We start from the raw sequence: 19261 nt of genomic DNA on the forward strand, positions 1-19261 counted from the left end.
AAAATCATTGTGTTTTGGCCTCAACTGCTCTCTGTGGAAGAGAATTAAACAGGAGCACATTCACTGAATAAATTTCTTCTTATCTACCTTGTAAGCTAAGATTGTGATCCCTGGTCATTGGGAACATCCTTCTGCATTTAAACTGCCTAATCCTGTTAAAATTGTATAGGTTTCCATGAGGTTCCCCAAACACCCAAGCTATTCTTGTAAATACCAGTCTATATAGTCCTAACTGATCCAATTTATCTTCATATGTCAGTCCTTCCATCCCAGGAGCTAATCTTTTTTATAAAAAATATTTATTTGAGGATGTGGCTAGCCAGCATTATTGTATGTCTCTCGTTGCCCTTAAGAAGGTGGTGTTGAGCTGCCTTCATGAAGCCTACCTGCTGTGGGTTGACCCACAATGACATTGGTAGTGGAGGAAGTGGATGCTTATAGATATTGTGCCAATCCAGGGGGGCTACTTTGTCCTGGACTGTCAGGCTGCTTGAGTGTTGTTGGAGCTGCACTCATCCAGGCAAGTGTGGAGTATTCCATCACATTCCTGACTTGTGCCTTGTAGATGGTGGACAGGTTTTGGAGAGTCAGGGTGAGTTACTCAGTGCAGTATTCCCAGCCTATGAGCTACTCTTATAGCCACTGTGTTTGTGGTGAGTCCAATTGAGTTTCTGATAAACCTGGTGTAGTAAACCTTCATTGCATTCCCTCCTGAGCCAGGACATCATTTCTCAGATAAAGAGATCAAAACTGCACACACTACTTCAGGCGTGTTACCACCAAGGCCCTGTACAATTGCAGCAAGGCATCCCTGCTCCTGTACTCATATCCTCTCCCTTATGAAGTGCTATTTGTCACCTTGACCACCTGCTGTGCCTGCATGCTTATTTTCAGTTACTGGTGTACAAGAACAGAAGCTATTCACAAGGATGTTGCCAGGGTTAGACGATTTAACCTATAGGGAGAGGTTGAATAGGCTAGGGCTGTTTTACCTGGAGCATCAGAGGCTGAGGGGTACCCTTATAGAGGTTTATAAAATCATGAGGGGCATGGATAGACTAAATAGACAAGGTATTTTCCCCGGGGTGTGGAGTTCAGAACTAGAAGGCATAGGTCTAGGGTGAGAGGGGCAAGATATAAAAGAGACCTAAGGGCAACTTTTTCACGCAGAGGGTGGTGCGTGTGTGGAATGGATTACCAGAGGATGTGGGGGAGGATAGTACAATTGCAACATTTAAAAGGCACTGGATGGGTATATGAATAGGAGGGGTTTGGAAGGATATGGGCTGGGTGCTGGCAGATGGGACTAGATTTGGATTGGGATATCTGGTCGGTGAGGACAAGTTGGACTGAAGGTTCTGTGCTGTACATCTCTATGACTCAAGAACTAAGAGCACCCATGTCTCGTTGCATCTCCCTCTTTCCCAATCCATCGCCATTCAGATAATACTCCGCCTTTGTTTTTGTTACCAGAGTTGATAGACTCATGTTCATTGACGTTCATTGTACTTCATCTGCTATGATTTGCCCATTCACCCAACTTCTCTGAATCACGCTGTATCATCTGTGCATACTCCTTACGGTTCACCCTCCTACCCAGCTTTGAGTAATTTGCAAACTTGGAGAGAGTACGTTTTATTTCCTTATCTAAACATCCTACCATCTGGGGTCCAAGCACTGATGTTGCAATAACCCACTGGTCACTAGTCACTCAGAATATGATCTTTTTATTGCTACTCTTTGCAGAAAGGACGTTTGAGGACTCGTCTACTGAGGTCATATGGACCAATATTAGAAACAGGAAAGGTTACCCTATTGGGAGTTGTCTATAGGCCTCCAAATAGTTCCAGCGATGTAGAGGAAAGGATAGCAAAGATGGTCCTCGATACGAGCGAGAGTGACAAGGTAGTTGTTATGAGGGACTTTAACTTTCCAAATATGGACTGGGAATGCTATAATCCAAATACTTTAGATGAGTCAGTTTTTGTCCAGTGTGTACAGGAGGGATTCCTGACACAGTATGTAGACAGGCCAACAAGGGGCCAGGTATTAGATTTGGAAGTAGGCGAGCACTTTGGAGATAGTGACCACACTTAGTTATGTTTACTTTAATGATGGAAAGGGATGGCTGTATACCGCAGGGCAAAAGTTATAGCTGGGGGGGATAGGCAATTATGATGCGATTAGGTATGATTTAGGATGCATAGGGTGGGGGAGGAAACTACAGAGGATGGGCACAATTGGAATGTGCATCTTATTCAAGGACCAACTACTGCAGAGGAAGTTGTTAAGCACGGGAGCCATGGTTTTCTAAGGAAGTTGAATCTCTTGTCAAGAGGATGAAGAAGGCTTATGTTAGGGTAAGATATGATGGTTCAGTTAGGGCACTTGAGAGTTACAAGTCAGTCAGGAAAGACCTAAAGAGAGAGCTAAGAAGAGCCAGGAGGGGACATGAGAAGAAGTTGGCGTATAGGATCAAGGAAAACCCTAAGGCTTTCTATAGGTATATCAGGAATAAAAGAATGAGTATAGTAAGATTAGGGTCAATCAAGGATAGGAAGTTGTACATGGAGTCAGAGCAGATAGGGGAAAGGCTAAGTGAATACCTTTCATTGGTATTCACACTAGAAAAAGACAGTGTGATCCAGGAGAATACTGAGATGCAGGCTACTAGACTAGATGAGATTGAGGTTCACCAGGAGGTGTTAGCAATTCTGGAAAGTGTAAAAATAGATAAGTTCACTGGGCCAGATGAGATTTATCCTAGGATTCTTTGGGAAGCTAGGGATTGCCGGACAGGATGTACATATATTTGGAAAGAAATATATTCCTGATGAAGGGCTTTTGCCCAAAACGTCGATTTTACTGCTCCTTGGATGCTGCCTGAACTGCTGTGCTCTTCCATCACCACTAATCCAGAATCTGGTTTCTAGCATCTGCTGTCATTGTTTTTACCTATATATTTGGAAAGGCAAGGACTGATTTGGGATAGTCAGCATGGCTTTGTGCGTGGGAAATCATGTCTCTCAAACTTGATTGAGTTTTTTGAAGAAGTAACAAAGAGGATTGATGAGGGCAGAGCAGTAGATGTGATCTATATGGACTTCAGTAAGGCTTTCAACAAGGTTCCCCATGGGAGGCTGATTAGCAAGGCTAGATCTCTTGGAATACAGGGAGAACTAGCCACTTAGGTACAGAACTGGCTAGAAGGTAGAAGACAGAGGGTGGTGGTGGAGGGTTGTTTTTCAGACTGGAGGCCTGTGACCAGTGGAATGCCACAAGGATTGGTGCTGGGCCCTCTATGTTTTGTCATTTACATAAATGATTTGGATTTGAGCATAAGAGGTATATTTGGTAAGTTTGCAGATGACACCAAAATTGGGGGTGTGGTGGACAACGAAGAGGGTTACCTCAGATTACAACAGGATCTTGACCAGATGGGCCAATGGGCTGAGAAGTGGCAGATGGAGTTTAATTCAGATAAATGCGAGATGCTGCATTTTGAGAAAGCAAATTTTAGCAGGACTTATACACTTAATGGTAAGGTCTTAGGAAGTGTTGCTGAACAAAGAGACCATGGAGTGCAGGTTCATAGTTCCTTGAAAGTGGAGTCGCAGGTAGATAGGATAGTGAAGAAGGCGTTTGGTATGCTTTCCTTTATTGGTCAGAGTATTGAGTCCAGGAGTTGGGAGGTCATGTTGTGGCTGTACAGGATATTGGTTAGGCCACTGTTGGAATATATTGTGCAATTCTGGTCCCCTTCCTATCAGAAAAATGTTGTGAAACTTGAAAGGGTTCAGAAAAGATTTACAAGATGTTGTCAAGGTTGGAGGATCTGAGCTACAGGGAGAGACTGAACAGGCTGGGGCTGTTTTCCCTGGAACGTTGGAGGCTGAGGATGACCTTATAGAGGTTTACAAAATTATGAGGGCATGGATACGATAAATATAGAATGTCTTTTCTCTGGGATGGGGGAGTCCAGAACTAGAGGGCATAGGTTTAGGGTGAGAGAGGAAGAGGTCTCTTTTATCTAAGGGGCAACGTTTTCCACACAGAAGTTGGTAAGTGTATGGAATGAGCTGCTAGAGGATGTGGTGGAGGCTGGTACAATTGCAGCATTTAAGAGGCATTTGGATGGGTGTATGAATAGGAAGGGTTTGGAGGGATATGGGCCCAGGTGGTGGCAGGTGGAATTAGATTGGGTTGGAATATCTTGTCGGCATGGATGGGTTGGACCGAAGGGTCTGTTTCCATGCTGTACATCTCAATGACTCTAATCTGATCACAAGGTTGTATTGCATCAATATGCGTAGTCTTTCTTATAAGCCTTTAAAGCACACAAATCATCAGACATACCAAAGTACAGCCACAGCAGTTTGAAATAATTTGCAGCTATGCTATTGTAAAACATTTCAAGCAGTGACATTTAGGGTGTATTTTCAGCAAACTTTCTTCGGGGGTTGAAGGCATTTTGCAACCATGATTAGATGGAGGAAATCTACACAGACACGGGGAGAATGTGCAAACTCTGCACAGTCACCTGAGTCGGGAATTGAACCCGGGTCTCTGGCGCAGTGCTAACCACTGTGTGCCACCGTGCCGCCCACAATCTTCCTCACAGCATGGTGTCAGCCATGTCAGCCTTCTCAGCCAGTCCAGATAGCAGGCTTCTGAGTTGAGGGGTAGCATTTGGATCAAATTTTGGTAACCCTTTATTGCAGTCTATTCTAAGCATCACTTGTGTGGTCTTGATTAAAAATTGCAACCCTCCTAACTTTGACCTGCAATGATACTCTCAACTGTCACTTGAAGACGTTTATAGTTTTGCTGCAAATTTGCCTTAAATGCTGAAGTTACTCTAAATGTGTGGATATCTTTCACCAGTAGCCAGGATCACGTGGTCACATTCGTGCCATGAAATCTACAAAATTATTTTAAAAAATGAAACTATGACATCCCACTGTGAGTAATGTTTTTCCTTCCAAGTCACCCACCACTCTGACTTGAAAACACATCACAATTTCTTCATTGCTTTGAATCATATTCCTTCTTTTCCTCTGGGCGAACCTGCAGTGATTCAAGAAGGCAACCGATCACCATCTTTTCAAGGGAAAATGATGATAACAAGTAAATGCTGATGTTACCTAAAATGCTTATATTTGATTTTTAATGTGTTTTTTTTAAAGCGTCCAAGGCAAGCTGCACTCATATACTACTAGGTAGCCATCATGCACCCCAACCAAAAAGCTGGACCTTACATTGTTTTTGCTGAAGAGTGCATAACTTACATTGATCTATCTCAGGATTTAATCTGATTTTCAGTCTGACCAAATATTATGCTGTAGGATATGCTTAGAAATGCAAGATGGCCAATTATTAGTTCCTTTTTTCCCTAAAAGAGAAAAGATGTTTCCAGCTCTATCACACAGAGTACATAATCAACTGGATTTTCCAAGAACAAATCTGTCTTTATCTGTGAATGTAAGCAGGTTTGGGATGTTCAGTAAAAAATGTTGAATAAATCTGATGCTTTGTTTGATTAAGTTTGGGATCAGGGTGTATTAGTGTAGAACTTTCAGGGATTGTATTGTCTTGAGATGGTGATTTTCCTCCCTGTTATTTATCCATTGGGAAACATTTCTCTTTATCTGCTGTTTTCCACCCATCTCCCATTTATTTTCTACCTATCTCTATTTGCTGATTGCTATTGTTAGTGGAGAATGTTGAGTATTTTCTGACCTATGCAAAAGTGACATTAATTTGGATTTATGACCTACAGCAGTGCTTTTCTTTCCCTTTTCCTTTCCCCTGAAGAGGCAGTAACAGTGAAATGATAGTATCAAGTATTTTTAGGACAGTTCTCCAATTTTCTAAAGCAAAAAATAAGTTTAAAGCAGTAATGTAACACAAGGATTTTGACATTTTATGTTAAAATTGCATTTGTTGAAGATTTAAATCCTTTCATTTCTATTCATAGAAGTGTACAGTCATTTAACAAATATTACCTAATTCCAAATAACTCATATTGTCATTTTCTAGGGACAGGTAACCTAGTTAGGCCAAATAAACTCTCTGCCTTTGCCTTTTTTTAAAATGATTTTATAAACACAATTTTGTTGTGCTGTTCTCCTCAGTTAACCTGAAGTGTTGCCAATTTTACCTTTCATTCCAGGCTCACATACAGTATCAACATCAACTGGAGCAGCAGAAGAAAGAGACAGAGGCAGCACACAATCAAACAGTGCAGCACTTAGAAAGCAGACTCGCTGAAATTGAAGTTATCAACAAGGATCTAACAGAGAGGAAATACAAGTCTGAATCCTCAATACGAGAGTTGAAAGCCAAACTATCTAGCATGGAAGAGGTTAAAAAATCCTACTTAATAATTTTAAACTTTAGATTAGATTAGATTAGATTACTTTACAGTGTGGAAACAGGCCTTTGGCCCAACAAGTCCACACCAACCCTCCAAAGAGCAAGCCACCCAGACCCATTCGCCTACATTTACCCCATTTATATGTCAATACATTCTCGTTGCTTTTCTTTTAAAAATAAAGCAACACAATTAGTTTTCAAGTTTAATGCTGCTAAATAAAGCAGTTTGCCCAATGGGCTGCAATGTAACACTGTGCCATATTGATAGCAAATTAATCTTTGCTGTATTAAATAATGTTAATACACACAACACACACACACACACAAAGATATTAAATTTTCAGGTTAGTATATTTCCTGTTCAAAATAAAAGTTTTGATTTACTTGCCCTCTTGTATGGTATTTAGGAGTGTCAAAGATTAAAACAGGAAGTTCATTCACTGAGGAGAGAAAACACCACACTAGATGCCGAATGTCATGAAAAAGAGAAGCTGATAAATCAGCTGCGAACAAGGACTGCTGTCTTGGAACAAGAAGTCAAAGATAAAGAGCAAGTTGTTACCAGGACAACAGAAGTCTTTGAAAGTACGCAGGAACACAAGGTATTTAAAAATCTCACAAAATCACCTTTGAAGTTTTCAACTGCTAAATAAAGTCGAGTAGTGGTACAGCTATAATGGAATCTACTGTATAATGCATCCGTGCCTAATTGGTGTCCTTTAGCCATCTGCACTTCAGCACTTTTGAGATCCAGCTTTCTTAGGTGCAGTGTAGTCTGACCTCTAATAAAATTTAGATCTGCACAATGATGATCAATGCTTATTTCTAAAATTTTTAGCTACTTATTTCAGATACGCTTCTCCAATGATTTGCTGATTACAGCAGTCAGTATTTGAGAGCCCTACTTATTAATAAATCCCATTGATACCCAATCCATGTTAAGTTAGACAACAATAATAGGAAAATACTGCATATGCTGGAAATCTGAAATAAAAACAATATGGATCCAGTAACATCTGTGGTTTTGAAGAACGTTGTGCTCTGTATGTGAGAAGCACCTTAGCTTTCAAGTTACTTGACATTTCAACAGACTGTCATGGTCCCATGCTAGCATTTCCATCCTAGGCCTGCTGCAGTTTCCAGCGAAGCTAGCAGTACAGCACCTTGTTGTCTGCTTAGGCACTTTACACCTCCCTGGACTCCATAACTTTTGAGGAATTAACACTGTCCGCCATGTATGTTGATTCTCCTCACCTTACTATGTCACGTTTGAATGGCTTGAGCACAGCTGACCTATTTCCTTCGATTCATATCTATCATTAACTCTTACTTTGTATTTTAATCTTTTCTTAACCACCATTAGCAATCCCTTTGTTTTTTGTACTGTGCACCTCACCATTTGTTCCACTTGCTCCTTCTCCCCTGTTGTCAACAGCATAAGAAACATTTTCCAGCCCCCTTCATTTTCATAGAGCCTTTTGATTCAAATGTCTCTTTGGGCAGATACTGCCAGGCCTGCTGAGCTTCTCCAACAGTTTCATTTATTATTTTAGGTTACACAATGTCACCTACAATGGCATTAGAGTGCTATAATTGCTTCAGCATCCAGGGACTAGGAATATAGACACCAATTAAGATTTTTGTTCATGTTTATACTCTAGTAATTCCAGCAAGAAAATTAGGGTACATGAAGACAGGGTGAGGTTCCTCTTTGTATTGTCTTCGACATTTGAATAGCCTGCTGTTATTCTCTGTTAAGATTCACACATGAACAGGAGGGAATAGTCATTTGGGTGAGTTATGCTGGAAAGGCCTTATCTGTTAAACCACATCCCAGAAAGGATTCAATGTCTACAGGAAAGTAGAAGAATCACTTACTCCAGAATGGTGGAGAATTAAAGTGGTCCAGATACTTTCTCACTAGTGAATTATTAAATAATTTAGAAATGAAAAAAAATCATTGATTGGTCTTAGTTTTTTTTGATATTTTTCAAAAGTTAGGTCATAAAGCCATTTTGTGTTTTTATCATGAGAAAATGAAACTGAGTATATGCCAGGGAAAATGCTGTATTTAGTTACCCAAACAATTTCTTTTAGTGGGAAAGAAATACTGGAGTGATAAATGCTTACCACACTTTTTGCAAATTCTAGTACCAAACAGAAAAGCTGGGCATAGTGGTGTTGCTTTTATGAACACATTCTAGCTGTCTGCATGTGACATAGATGGAGTCATAGAGATGTATGGACCGTTTGGTCCAACCTGTCCATGCTGACCAGATATCTTTCCTTTTGAAAACAGATCCAGGAGGGGTAGCCTTGGCACCATTACTAGAACTAACTTTAATTCCTTTTTTTTACAAAATCAGTCAATTGAATTGATTAATTTGTTTAACTTGTATCAACCTGGGTGATTAGATTTCTAGTGCAGTGGCAGTTCCACTCTGCTATTATTCCTCCCATCACTATCCTCAAAAAAACTTTTTAAGAGCAGAATAGAATGGGAGACTTTACAAAATGCCACAGGAGTAATTAATATAAGTGACACACCATTCATTTGCAGAAAAATCTGGAAGAAAGTCTGGAACAAAAACAACAACAGATGGGAAAGTTAGAAGCTACTGTGAAGTCTCTTTCAGAAGAATTATTAAAGGTAATCATTGAGACATTTTGCTGCATTTCTGATCTGGCTTGCTATACTTGCCTTAAATCTACCTTGAATAAATTAAATGTTTTTGGTCATAAGTAAATTTCAGTTTCTCTTCACTTCCAAAGGACTTGAAATTGGACTTGAAATATTCATTCTTTTTCTGTCTCCACAGAGATCTGCTGAGTTATTTTCTATAATTTGTTCATATTTTGAGAAGTTCTTGTTAGTTTCAAAATTTTGGGCAGGGCAGGAAGATTATCTCATCAGAGTACCAAAATAGTGGGCGGCACAATGGCACAGTGGTTAGCACTGCTGCCTCACAGCGCCAGAGACCCGAGTTCAATTCCCGCCTCAGGCGACTGACTGTGTGGGGTTTGCAAGTTCTCCTCGTGTCTGCATGGGTTTCCTCCGGGTGCTCCGGTTTCCTCCCACAGTCCAAAGATGTGCAGGTCAGGTGAATTGGCCATGCTAAATTGCCCGTAGTGTTAGGTAAGGGGCAAATGTATGGGTATGGGTGGGTTTTGCTTCGGCGGGTCAGTGTGGACTTGTTGGGCCAAAGGGCCTGTTTCCACACTAAGTAATCTAATCTAATCTAATCTGATAGTATCATGGCTAGACTGTTGGTAGACAACATCATGACGAGGTAAGAATGGGGCAAAAAACATTGATTCAAAAGTAGCTTTAAAATGTTAGTTTTGCATTATTTAATTGTACTTCCCTTAATTAGCTCTGGATTATCATTTTGCATGGATTGTAAAATTACTCAAAATACTCAAGTATTATAGACCCCCAATAGTCAGTGGGAAGTTGAGAAACTTGTTGAGCCAAAGGGCCCGTTTCCACACTGTAAGTAATCTAATCTAATCTAATTTGTAAGGAGATCTCAGTTATCTAAGAATAATAGGGTGATTATTGTAGGGGATTTTAACTTTCCAAATGTAGACTGGGATTGCAATAGTGTTAAAGGTGTAGCGGTCGAGGAATTTGTCAAGTGTGTGTACAAGAACATTTTCTGATTCAGTATGTGGATGTATCTATTAGAGAAGGTGCAAACCTTGACCGACTCTTGGGAAATAACGCAGGGCAGGTGACTGAAGTGTCAGTGAGGGAGCACTTTGGGGCCAGCGACCATAATTCTATTTGTTTTAAAATGGTGATGGAAAAGGATAGACCAGATCTAAAAATTGAAATTCTCAATTTTGACGGTATTAGGCAAGAGCTCCCAAAAGCTGATTGGGGACAGATGTTCACAGATAAACGGATGGCTGGAATTTGGGAAGCTTTCAGAAATGAGATAATGAGAGTCCAGAGACAGTATATTCCTGTTACGAAATGAAAGGCTGGTAGGTATATGGAATGCTGGATGACTTAAGAAATTGAGGGTTTGGCTAAGAAAAAGAAGGAAGCATATGTCAGGTACAGACAGGAGAGATCAAGTGAATCATTAGAAGAGTATAAAGGCAGTAGGAATATACTTAAGAGGGAAATCAGAAGGGCAAAAAGGGGACATAAGACAGCTTTGGCAAATAGGGTAAAGCAGAATCCAAAGGGTTTTTACAAATACATTTAGGACAAAAGGAAACAATAGGGCCCCTCAAAGATCAGCAAGGTGGCCTTTGTGTATAGCTGCAGGAGATGGGGAGATACTAAACGAGTATTTTGCATCGGTTTACTGTGGAAAGGGACATGGAAGATAGAGAATGTAGGGAAATAGATGGTGACATCTTGCAAAATGTCTGTTACAGAGGAGGAAATGCTGGATGTCTTGAAATGCATAAAAGTGGATAAATCCCCAGGACCTGATCAGGTGTCACGAGAACTCTGTGGGAAGCTCGGGAAGTAATTGCTGGGCCTCTTGCTGAGATATTTGTATCATTGATAGTCACAGGTGAGGTGCCGGAAGACTGAAGGTTGGCTAATATGGTGCCACTGTTTAAGAAGGGTGGTAAGGACAAGCCAGGTAACTATAGACCAGTGAGCCTGATGTCAGTGGTGGGCAAGTTGTTGGAGGGAATCCTGAGGGACAGGATGTACATGTATTTGGAAAAGCAAGGGCTGATTAGGGATAGTTAACATGGCTTTGTGCATGGGAAATCATGTCTCATAAACTTGATTGAGGTTTTTGAAGAAGTACCAACAAAGCAGATTGGTGAGGGCAGAGCAGTAGATGTGATCTATATGGACTGCAATAAGGTGTTTGACAAGGTCCCGGATGGGAGACTAGTTAGCACGCTTAGATCTCATGGAATACAGTGAGATCTAGCCATTTGGATACAGAACTGGCTCAAAGGTAGAAGACAGAGGGTGGTGGAGGAAGGTTGTTATTCAGACTGAAGGCCTGTGACTTGTGGAGTGCCACAGGGATTGGTGCTGGGTCTACTACTTTTCATTATTTATGAAAACAATTTGGATGTGAGCATATGAGGTATAGTTTGCAGATGACACCAAAATTGGAAGTGTAGTGAATAGCAAAGAAGGTTGCCTCAGATTGCAACAGGATCTTGATCAGATGGGCCAATGGGCTGAGGACTGGCAGGTGGAGTTTAATTTAGATAAATGCAAGGTGCTGCATTTCGAGAAAGCAAATGTTAGAAGGACTTATACACTTAATGGTAAGGGCCTAGGGAGTGTTACTGAACAAAGAGACCATGGCGTGCAGGTTAACAGCTCCTAAAAAGTAGTCATAGATAGATAGGATAGTGAAGAAGGCATTTGGTATGCTTTCCTTTTTGATCAGTGTATTGAGTACAGGAGTTATGAGGTCATGTGCGGCTCTAATGGTTCTGCTCTTATGGAATATTGCATGCAGCTCTGGTCTCCTCCTTATCAGAAGGATATTGTGAAACTCGAAAGATTTACAAGGATGTTGCCAGGGTTGGATTTGAGCTATTGGGAGAGGTTGAATAGGTTAGGGCTGTTTTCACTGGAGCATCGGAGACTGAGGGGTGGCCTTATGGAGGTTTATGAAATCATGAGAGGCATGGATAAGGTAAATAGACAAGGTCTTTTTCCTGGGGTGGCGGAGTCTAGAACTAGAGGGCATAGGTTTAAGGTGAGTGGGGAAAGATAATAAGAGACCTAAGATGCAACAGTTTCTCACAGAGGGTAGTATATGTATGGAATGAGCTGCCAGATGAAGTGGTGGAGGCTGGTACAATTGCAATATTTAAAAGGCATCTGGATGGGTATGTGAATAGGAAGGGTTTGGAGGGATATGGGTCGGGTGCTGGCAGGTGAGATTAGATTGAGTTGAGATATCTAGTTGGACCGAAGGGTCTGTTTCTGTGCTGTACATCTCTATGACTCTGTGACTGTATAAGAACAGCACAAGAAAATAAGTGCAGACGCAGGCATTTTGATTCTTGAGGCATCTATTGACTTAATAGGATCATGAATGAAGTTCTTAAATCAACTCTGCTTTCTTGTCCTGTTCCACATCCCATAATTCTCTTAGTGACTAAAAGTCTACCAGTTGGGTCTTTGAAAAACTTATTTTCTACCAGGCACTGAAAACTGGGAAATTGCATTCTTTTCTAATTAATGTGATTGGTGCCTAGTTTTAACAATAAATTGGTAGCTTTCCTGACAGCTGTACAGATTTAGCAGCTTTAAACTGACTGGGGTGCAAAATGAGAGAAATGGGCCACAGTACATTTCCTATTGGTTTTCCAAGGTATACAGCATTATCATGTAATTGGCTGGAACCTATCTATCGTATTAAAATCAGAATAAAGACAGACCATCTGTGGATTTCATTTAACCTGCGTTTTTGTGGATTTAGAGCTGCTGAGATTATAGGTGTTTATTAAATGCTTTAGTGATGAAATATGGTATCTTCAAGCCCTTTTACTACTTTATTAAAATGGCACCTGCACTGTGTAATGTTGCATTTTTGCGCTCTGGCAAGGTATGCTTCTTGACTAGCTTAGGAATACAAAAAAGTGCAAAAATAGGCCATGTGTCCCTCAAGCCTGATCATGGCTGATCCTTAAGGTCATCCCCTACATAAATAAAAAAAAATCAGAAAATGAGCAGGTGCAAATCTGGTTTCAAATCCAGCCCTTATGCAATACCCAAAGACCTCAGCCTGGTCTGCAGACTAAAATTGGAGTGCAGGACCCTAAGGTTTTCTTTGACACAGGTTGAAAATAATACAAAATGGTTGTAAGTTCAACTTATTAAAAATGCACATCTTTGCTACTTGCCTTTACTAAGACTAACAGCTCCTTTAACTTTTATTATAATTCATTTTGACCTTATTAGATTATTGGAATGTAATTAACATGTGATTTTGTTTTGGTGTAGGCTAATGAAATCATCAAAAAACTGCAGGGAGACATGAAAAAATTGATGGAAAAAATTAGACTGAAAAATACTGTTACAATGCAGCAAGAAAAAGTTATAGGAGAAAAGACACAAATGCTGCAGAAAGAGCAGGAACAACTAAAAGAAGTTCAACAGTCTCTAAGACAAAAGGAAGAAGAGGTATTGAATTACAATTCATTATCATCCGCATTGTAATAACAGAGTTTAGAAGATGTATACAAAGAGAATAAGAGTTTATTTGAAAATGAGTTTTTTTTAAGAAAGAAAAATCATGTTTTTGTCAAAAATTCTCTTTTAGGTTTGTAAATTACAAGAGCAGCTTGATACCACTGTCGAAAAACTTGAAGAAAGCAAGCAGCTTCTAAAGACAAATGAAAATGGTTAGTGCTTGAAACATATATTAAGTTAAATGTTCTATTACACCTCACAACAGCATTATCAGGCAAATGTAATACTGAACTTCATTAAAAAGCATTAGGAAATTGACAAAAATTTTTGTGAAGGAGCTGAAATTATCTTTTGTGATCAGTTTTGTGAGGCTGCACCCTACAAACTCATGAGGCGCCTTCACATTACAAGACTAGTGGGTTAACATTCAATAATTATGTTGCCTTCACTAAAACATATGTGCTAAAACTGTTACCACTGAAGGAAAACAAACTAAAATGATAGATAAAGTATATGGGAATTTGCTGGCATGGAAATATAGCAATGCTTATTTCAATAATGACCGCGATAGGCAATATGGATAGACATTCACCTGGATAACTTTTTTCATAGAACATAGAACAATACAGCACAGAACAGGCCCTTCGGCCCACGATGATGCGCTGAACATTTGTCCTAGTTTAAGCACCTATCCATGTACCTATCCAATTGCCGCTTAAAGGTCACCAATGATTCTGACTCTGTCACTCCCACAGGCAGCGCATTCCATGCCCCCACCACTCTCTGGGTAAAGAACCTACCCCTGACATCCCCCCCCCCCCCCCCCCACCCCCATATCTTCCACCCTTCACCTTAAATTTATGTCCCCTTGTAACACTCTGTTGTACCCAGGGAAAATGTCTCTGACTGTCTACTCTATCTATTCCCCTGATCATCTTATAAACCTCTATCAAGTCACCCCTCATCCTTTGCCATTCCAATGAGAAAAGGCCTAGCACTCTCAACCTATCCTCGTATGACCTATTCTCCATTCCAGGCAACATCCTGGTAAATCTCCTCTGCACCCTCTCCAAAGCTTCCACATCTTTCCTAAAGTGAGGCGACCAGAACTGCACACAGTACTCCAAATGTGGCCTTACCAAGGTCCTGTACAGCTGCAGCATCACCTCACGACTCTTGAATTCAATCCCTCTGCTAATGAACGCTAATACACCATAGGCCTTCTTACAAGCTCTATCCGCCTGAGTGGCAACTTTCAAAGAGCTACGAACATAGACCCCAAGATCCCTCTGCTCCTCCACCTGACGTAGAACCCTACCGTTAAGCCTGTATTCCGCATTCTTATTTGTCCTTCCAAAATGGACAACCTCACACTTGACAGGGTTGAACTCCATCTGCCACTCCTCAGCCCAGCTCTGCATCATATCTAAGTCCCTTTGCAGCCGACAACAGCCCACCTCACTATCCACAACTCCACCAAACTTCGTATCGTCCACAAATTTACTGACCCACCCTTCGACTCCCTCTTCCATTAATAAAAATTACAAACAGCAGAGGACCCAGAACTGATCCCTGCGGAACTCCACTTGTAACTGGGCTCCAGGCTGATTATTTACCATCTGCCACCACTCTCTGACTTCGACCGGTTAGCCAGTTCTCTATCCAACTGGCCAAATTTCCCACTATCCCATGCCTCCTGACTTTCTGCATGAGCCAACCATGGGGAACCTTATCAAATGCCTTACTAAAATCCATATACACTACATCCACTGCTGTACCTACATCCACTGCTCTACCCTCATCCACATGCTTGGTCACCTCAAAGAATTCAATAAAACTTGTAAGGCAAGACCTACCCCTCACAAATCCATGCTGGCTGTCCCTAATCCAACAGTGTCTTTCCAGATATTCATAAACCTTATCCCTCAGTACACTTTCCATTACTTTGCCTACCACCGAAGTAAGACTAACTGGCCTGTAATTCCCGGGGTTATCCCTATTCCCTTTTTTGAACAGGGGCACAACATTCGCCACTCTCCAGACCCCTGGCACCACCCCTGTTGACCGTGAAGACGTAAAGATCATTGCCAACCGCTCTGCAATTTCCTCTCTTGCTTCCCGCATAATCCTAGGATATATCCCGTCAGGCCTGGGGGACTTGTCTATCCTCAAGTTTTTCAAAATGCCCAACACATCTTCCTTCCTAACAAGTATCTCCTCTAGCTTACCAGTCCATTCCATACTCTCCTCTTTAACAATACGGTCTCTCTCGTTTGTAAATACTGAAGAAAAGTACTCATTCAAGACCTCTCCTCTCTCTTCCAACTCAATACACAGTCTCCCGCTACTGTCCTAGATCGGACCTACCCTCGTTCTCGTCATTCTCACGTTTCTCACATACACATAAAAGGCCTTGGGGTTATCCTTGATCCTACCCGTCAAAGATTTTTCATGCCCTTTCTTAGCTCTCCTAATCCCTTTCTTCAGCTCCCTCCTGGCTATCCTGTATCCCTCCAACGCTCTGTCTGAACCTCGTTTCCTCAACCTTATGTAAGCCTCCTCCTTCCTCTTTACTAGACATTCAACCTCCCTCGTCAACCAAGGTTCCCTCATACGACCATCTCTTTCCTGCCTGACAGGTACATACATATCAAGGACACGTCGTATCTGTTTCTTGAAAAAGTTCTATATTTCAACGACATCCTTCCCTGACAACCTATGCTCCTAACTTATGCTCCTCAGATTCTGTCTTGCAGCATCGTATTTACCCTTCCCCCAATTATATAACCTACCCTGTTTCAGATCAGCTGCACTAATAATTTGCGGTCACCAGCAATTAATGAAAAATGAAATGATGAAAAAAGCATTTCAAAACTGTAAACTTGTCTTGATCAAATATGTTCTTATAACTTTTACTTTTTCATTGGGTGAGGGAAGGAACAACCTCCATTATTTAACTTGGAACAAGTATAATATGATATGCTGTTATTTATATTTCCCAGTAATATCCTGGTTGAATAAACAACTGAATGAAAATAAATTAGCAGCGCTGCAAGAAACTCCAGTCTCATTTGATCCATCAACAACGATATCTAACAGCAATTTGTCCAGACCTGGGGGTATGCAGAATAGTCTGGTAAGTGAACCATTAACAGTGTCCAGGAACAGTTACTTTTACACTTTCAGATGTGTGTATGGAAAATGAGTAACAAAGGTATGGGATAAAGAACAGTATTTTTTAAAAAAAATTGATTGAAATGTTAGTACTCTTTACTTCACCTGCATTTCAACGGAATGTTAATGTCTCTTGCTGTTCAGCTTGAGACTGTGCAATGCAAGATTTTTAATTCCAACCACTAGACAATATTTAATTGATTCAGTGAACTCCACCTCTGAGTGAAATATTTATTTATTGACTGCCAGGACTGACGTTTGATCAGGGATAGTAGCATGGCTTTGTTAGAGGGAGATCATGCTCATTAAATCTTGTCGCATTCTTTGTGGAAGTTTCTACAGTTTATATGGATTTCAGCAAGACCTTTGATAAGTTCTGCATGAAAAACTGACAAAGAAACTAAAAAGGCTCATGTGATCTGGGGTAACTTGACAAGTTGGATCCAAAATTGACTTACTGAGTCTGAGGGTGGTGGTAGAAGACTGTTTGTAGGACTGGAGCCTAATGTGTAGTGGTGTATCACAGGGATCATTGTTGGGACTGTTATTGTTTGTGATATTGAAATGATGTAGATGAGAATGTGAGGTAGATGAAAAGTAACTTTGCAGATGATTCCAAGATTGACCGGGTAGTTGACACTGAAAAGGAAAGTGTTAAGTTACAGGAGGATAGAAACAGCTAGGATAGGTGATAGAAACAGCTTGATCAGTGGTAGATGGCACTTAACCATGATAAATGTGAGGTCATATCCTTTGGAAGAAGGAACAAGACAAGGAGTACTTAATGAACAGCAGGGCACGAGGAAGTTTGAAGGAACAGGGATCTTGAGGTGCTCGTCCAAAGATCCCTTACTGGGTAGGACAACTTAATACAGTGGTTAAGAAGGCATATGGGACACTCTCGTCTTCATTCATTGCACAGAAGCTGTACAGAACTTTGGTTAGGTAACAACTGCAGTACTGTGTGCTATTTCAAATATAGGGATTGACACCAGACTAGAGAAACAATGTGCATAGAAGATTCGCTGGGATGTTGCCTGGGTTGGAGCATTCCAACAATGAAGAGAGACTGGAAAGCTTAGGTTATTTTCGTTGGAGCAGTGAAGGTTGAGGGGAAACCTCATAGAAGTGTAAAAGATTATGAGGGGCAAGGATAGCATGAATGGAAAGCAGCTATTCCTCTTAGTTGAGGGATCAATATCAAAGAGATGTAATTTTAAAATGAAAGAGAGGGCAGTTGAGGCCGGAAACCTAAACTTTTAAAAAGTACTTGGACGAGCACTTGAAGTGTCATAGCTTTCAAGTCAATGGGCCCAGTGTGGGAAAGTGGGATGAGTGTAGGTAGCAGTACATTTGTGACTGTATAGTCTTGATGGGCTAAAGGGCCTCTTCTACTCTGTATGACTGTTCATCCTTTTATTTGGTAGTGATATTTCCAAAAGGTAGATCTGCCACGGGATATCTAGGAAATTTAAACATTGGGCTTGACAGCACATTAACAGTCGGATAGGCGATGGCCTACTGGTATTATTACTGGACTATTAATCCTGAGACTCAGGCTCTGGGATCGAATCCTGCATGGCAGATGGTAGAATTTTGAATTCAATAATAATATGGAAATAAGAGTCTACTGATTGCCGTGAAACCATTACCATTTGTCAGGGAAAACCCATCTGTTCATTAATGTTCTTTAGGGAAGGAAATCTGCCATCCTTCCCTGTGTAGCCTTTATGTGACTCCAGTGTCACAGCAATGTGGTTGACTCTGAACTGCCCTCTGCGCAGTTAAGGATGGGCAATAAGTGCTAGCTGAGCTAGTGATGCCAGCATCTCATGATTGAATAACTTGTAAAAACTGACTAATGTGTACAGTTTGTTTGCTGTCAGTGGACTGAATAGTGAATGATGGAATCCCCTACAGCATGGAAGCAGACCATTTGGCCCATTGAGTTCACACCAACCTCTCCAAAGAACATCTCACCCAGACCCATTCCCCAGTCCTGTTCCTGTAACCCTGCACTTCCATTGCTAACCCATTTAGCCTGCACATCCTTGAACACTATGGGCAACTTAGCACAGCCTGCCCATCTGACCTGCACATCTTTGGGTTTGATTCCACCCTTGGGGAGTTTGCACATTCTCCCCATCTCTGTGTGGATTTCCTCTGTGCACTCTGGATTCTTCCCACAGTAGAAAGAAGTTTGAGTTAGGTGAATTGACCATGCTAAATTGCACGTTTCGGAAATGTACAAGGTAGGTAGATTAGCTGTGGGAAATGCAGGTCCACAGGGATAGTGTAGGGGGAGGGATGCTGTTCGGAGAGGTCAGTATGGACTTATAATGGGCTAAGTGGCCTACTTCTACACTGTGGGTTTGTATAATTCTATAGGAAGGCGTGCAGATACGGGAAAGGCTGCATGGCACAGAACAAAAAAGATGATGGTTTAAAATTATTTCTTTGGTTTTCTGCATTAGTTGCTATTATACAGCAGTGAACAGTGGGATGTGTGAAGTGTCTTGTTGCTGAAAGTTAATGTAATTGATGCTGACCTTTAGTTTAAAGGTTCATAAA

The 19261-nt window shown here is 41.0% G+C and overlaps 1 protein-coding gene across 1 annotated transcript in view; it reads left to right on the forward strand.

Annotated features, from left to right (window-relative positions):
• Nucleotides 1-19261, forward strand: part of sass6 (SAS-6 centriolar assembly protein) — a 78558-nt gene that overhangs the window by 42653 nt on the left and 16644 nt on the right. The window contains exons 8-13 of the mRNA XM_060845337.1: nucleotides 6173-6364; nucleotides 6783-6977; nucleotides 8936-9025; nucleotides 13328-13507; nucleotides 13647-13728; nucleotides 16519-16652. Coding sequence (XP_060701320.1) covers nucleotides 6173-6364; nucleotides 6783-6977; nucleotides 8936-9025; nucleotides 13328-13507; nucleotides 13647-13728; nucleotides 16519-16652 — 873 coding nt within the window. The remainder of the gene's footprint in view (nucleotides 1-6172; nucleotides 6365-6782; nucleotides 6978-8935; nucleotides 9026-13327; nucleotides 13508-13646; nucleotides 13729-16518; nucleotides 16653-19261) is intronic.

This window comes from Hemiscyllium ocellatum, chromosome 2 (assembly GCF_020745735.1).
Source record: "Hemiscyllium ocellatum isolate sHemOce1 chromosome 2, sHemOce1.pat.X.cur, whole genome shotgun sequence".
NCBI classification, from domain to species: Eukaryota; Metazoa; Chordata; class Chondrichthyes; order Orectolobiformes; family Hemiscylliidae; genus Hemiscyllium; species Hemiscyllium ocellatum.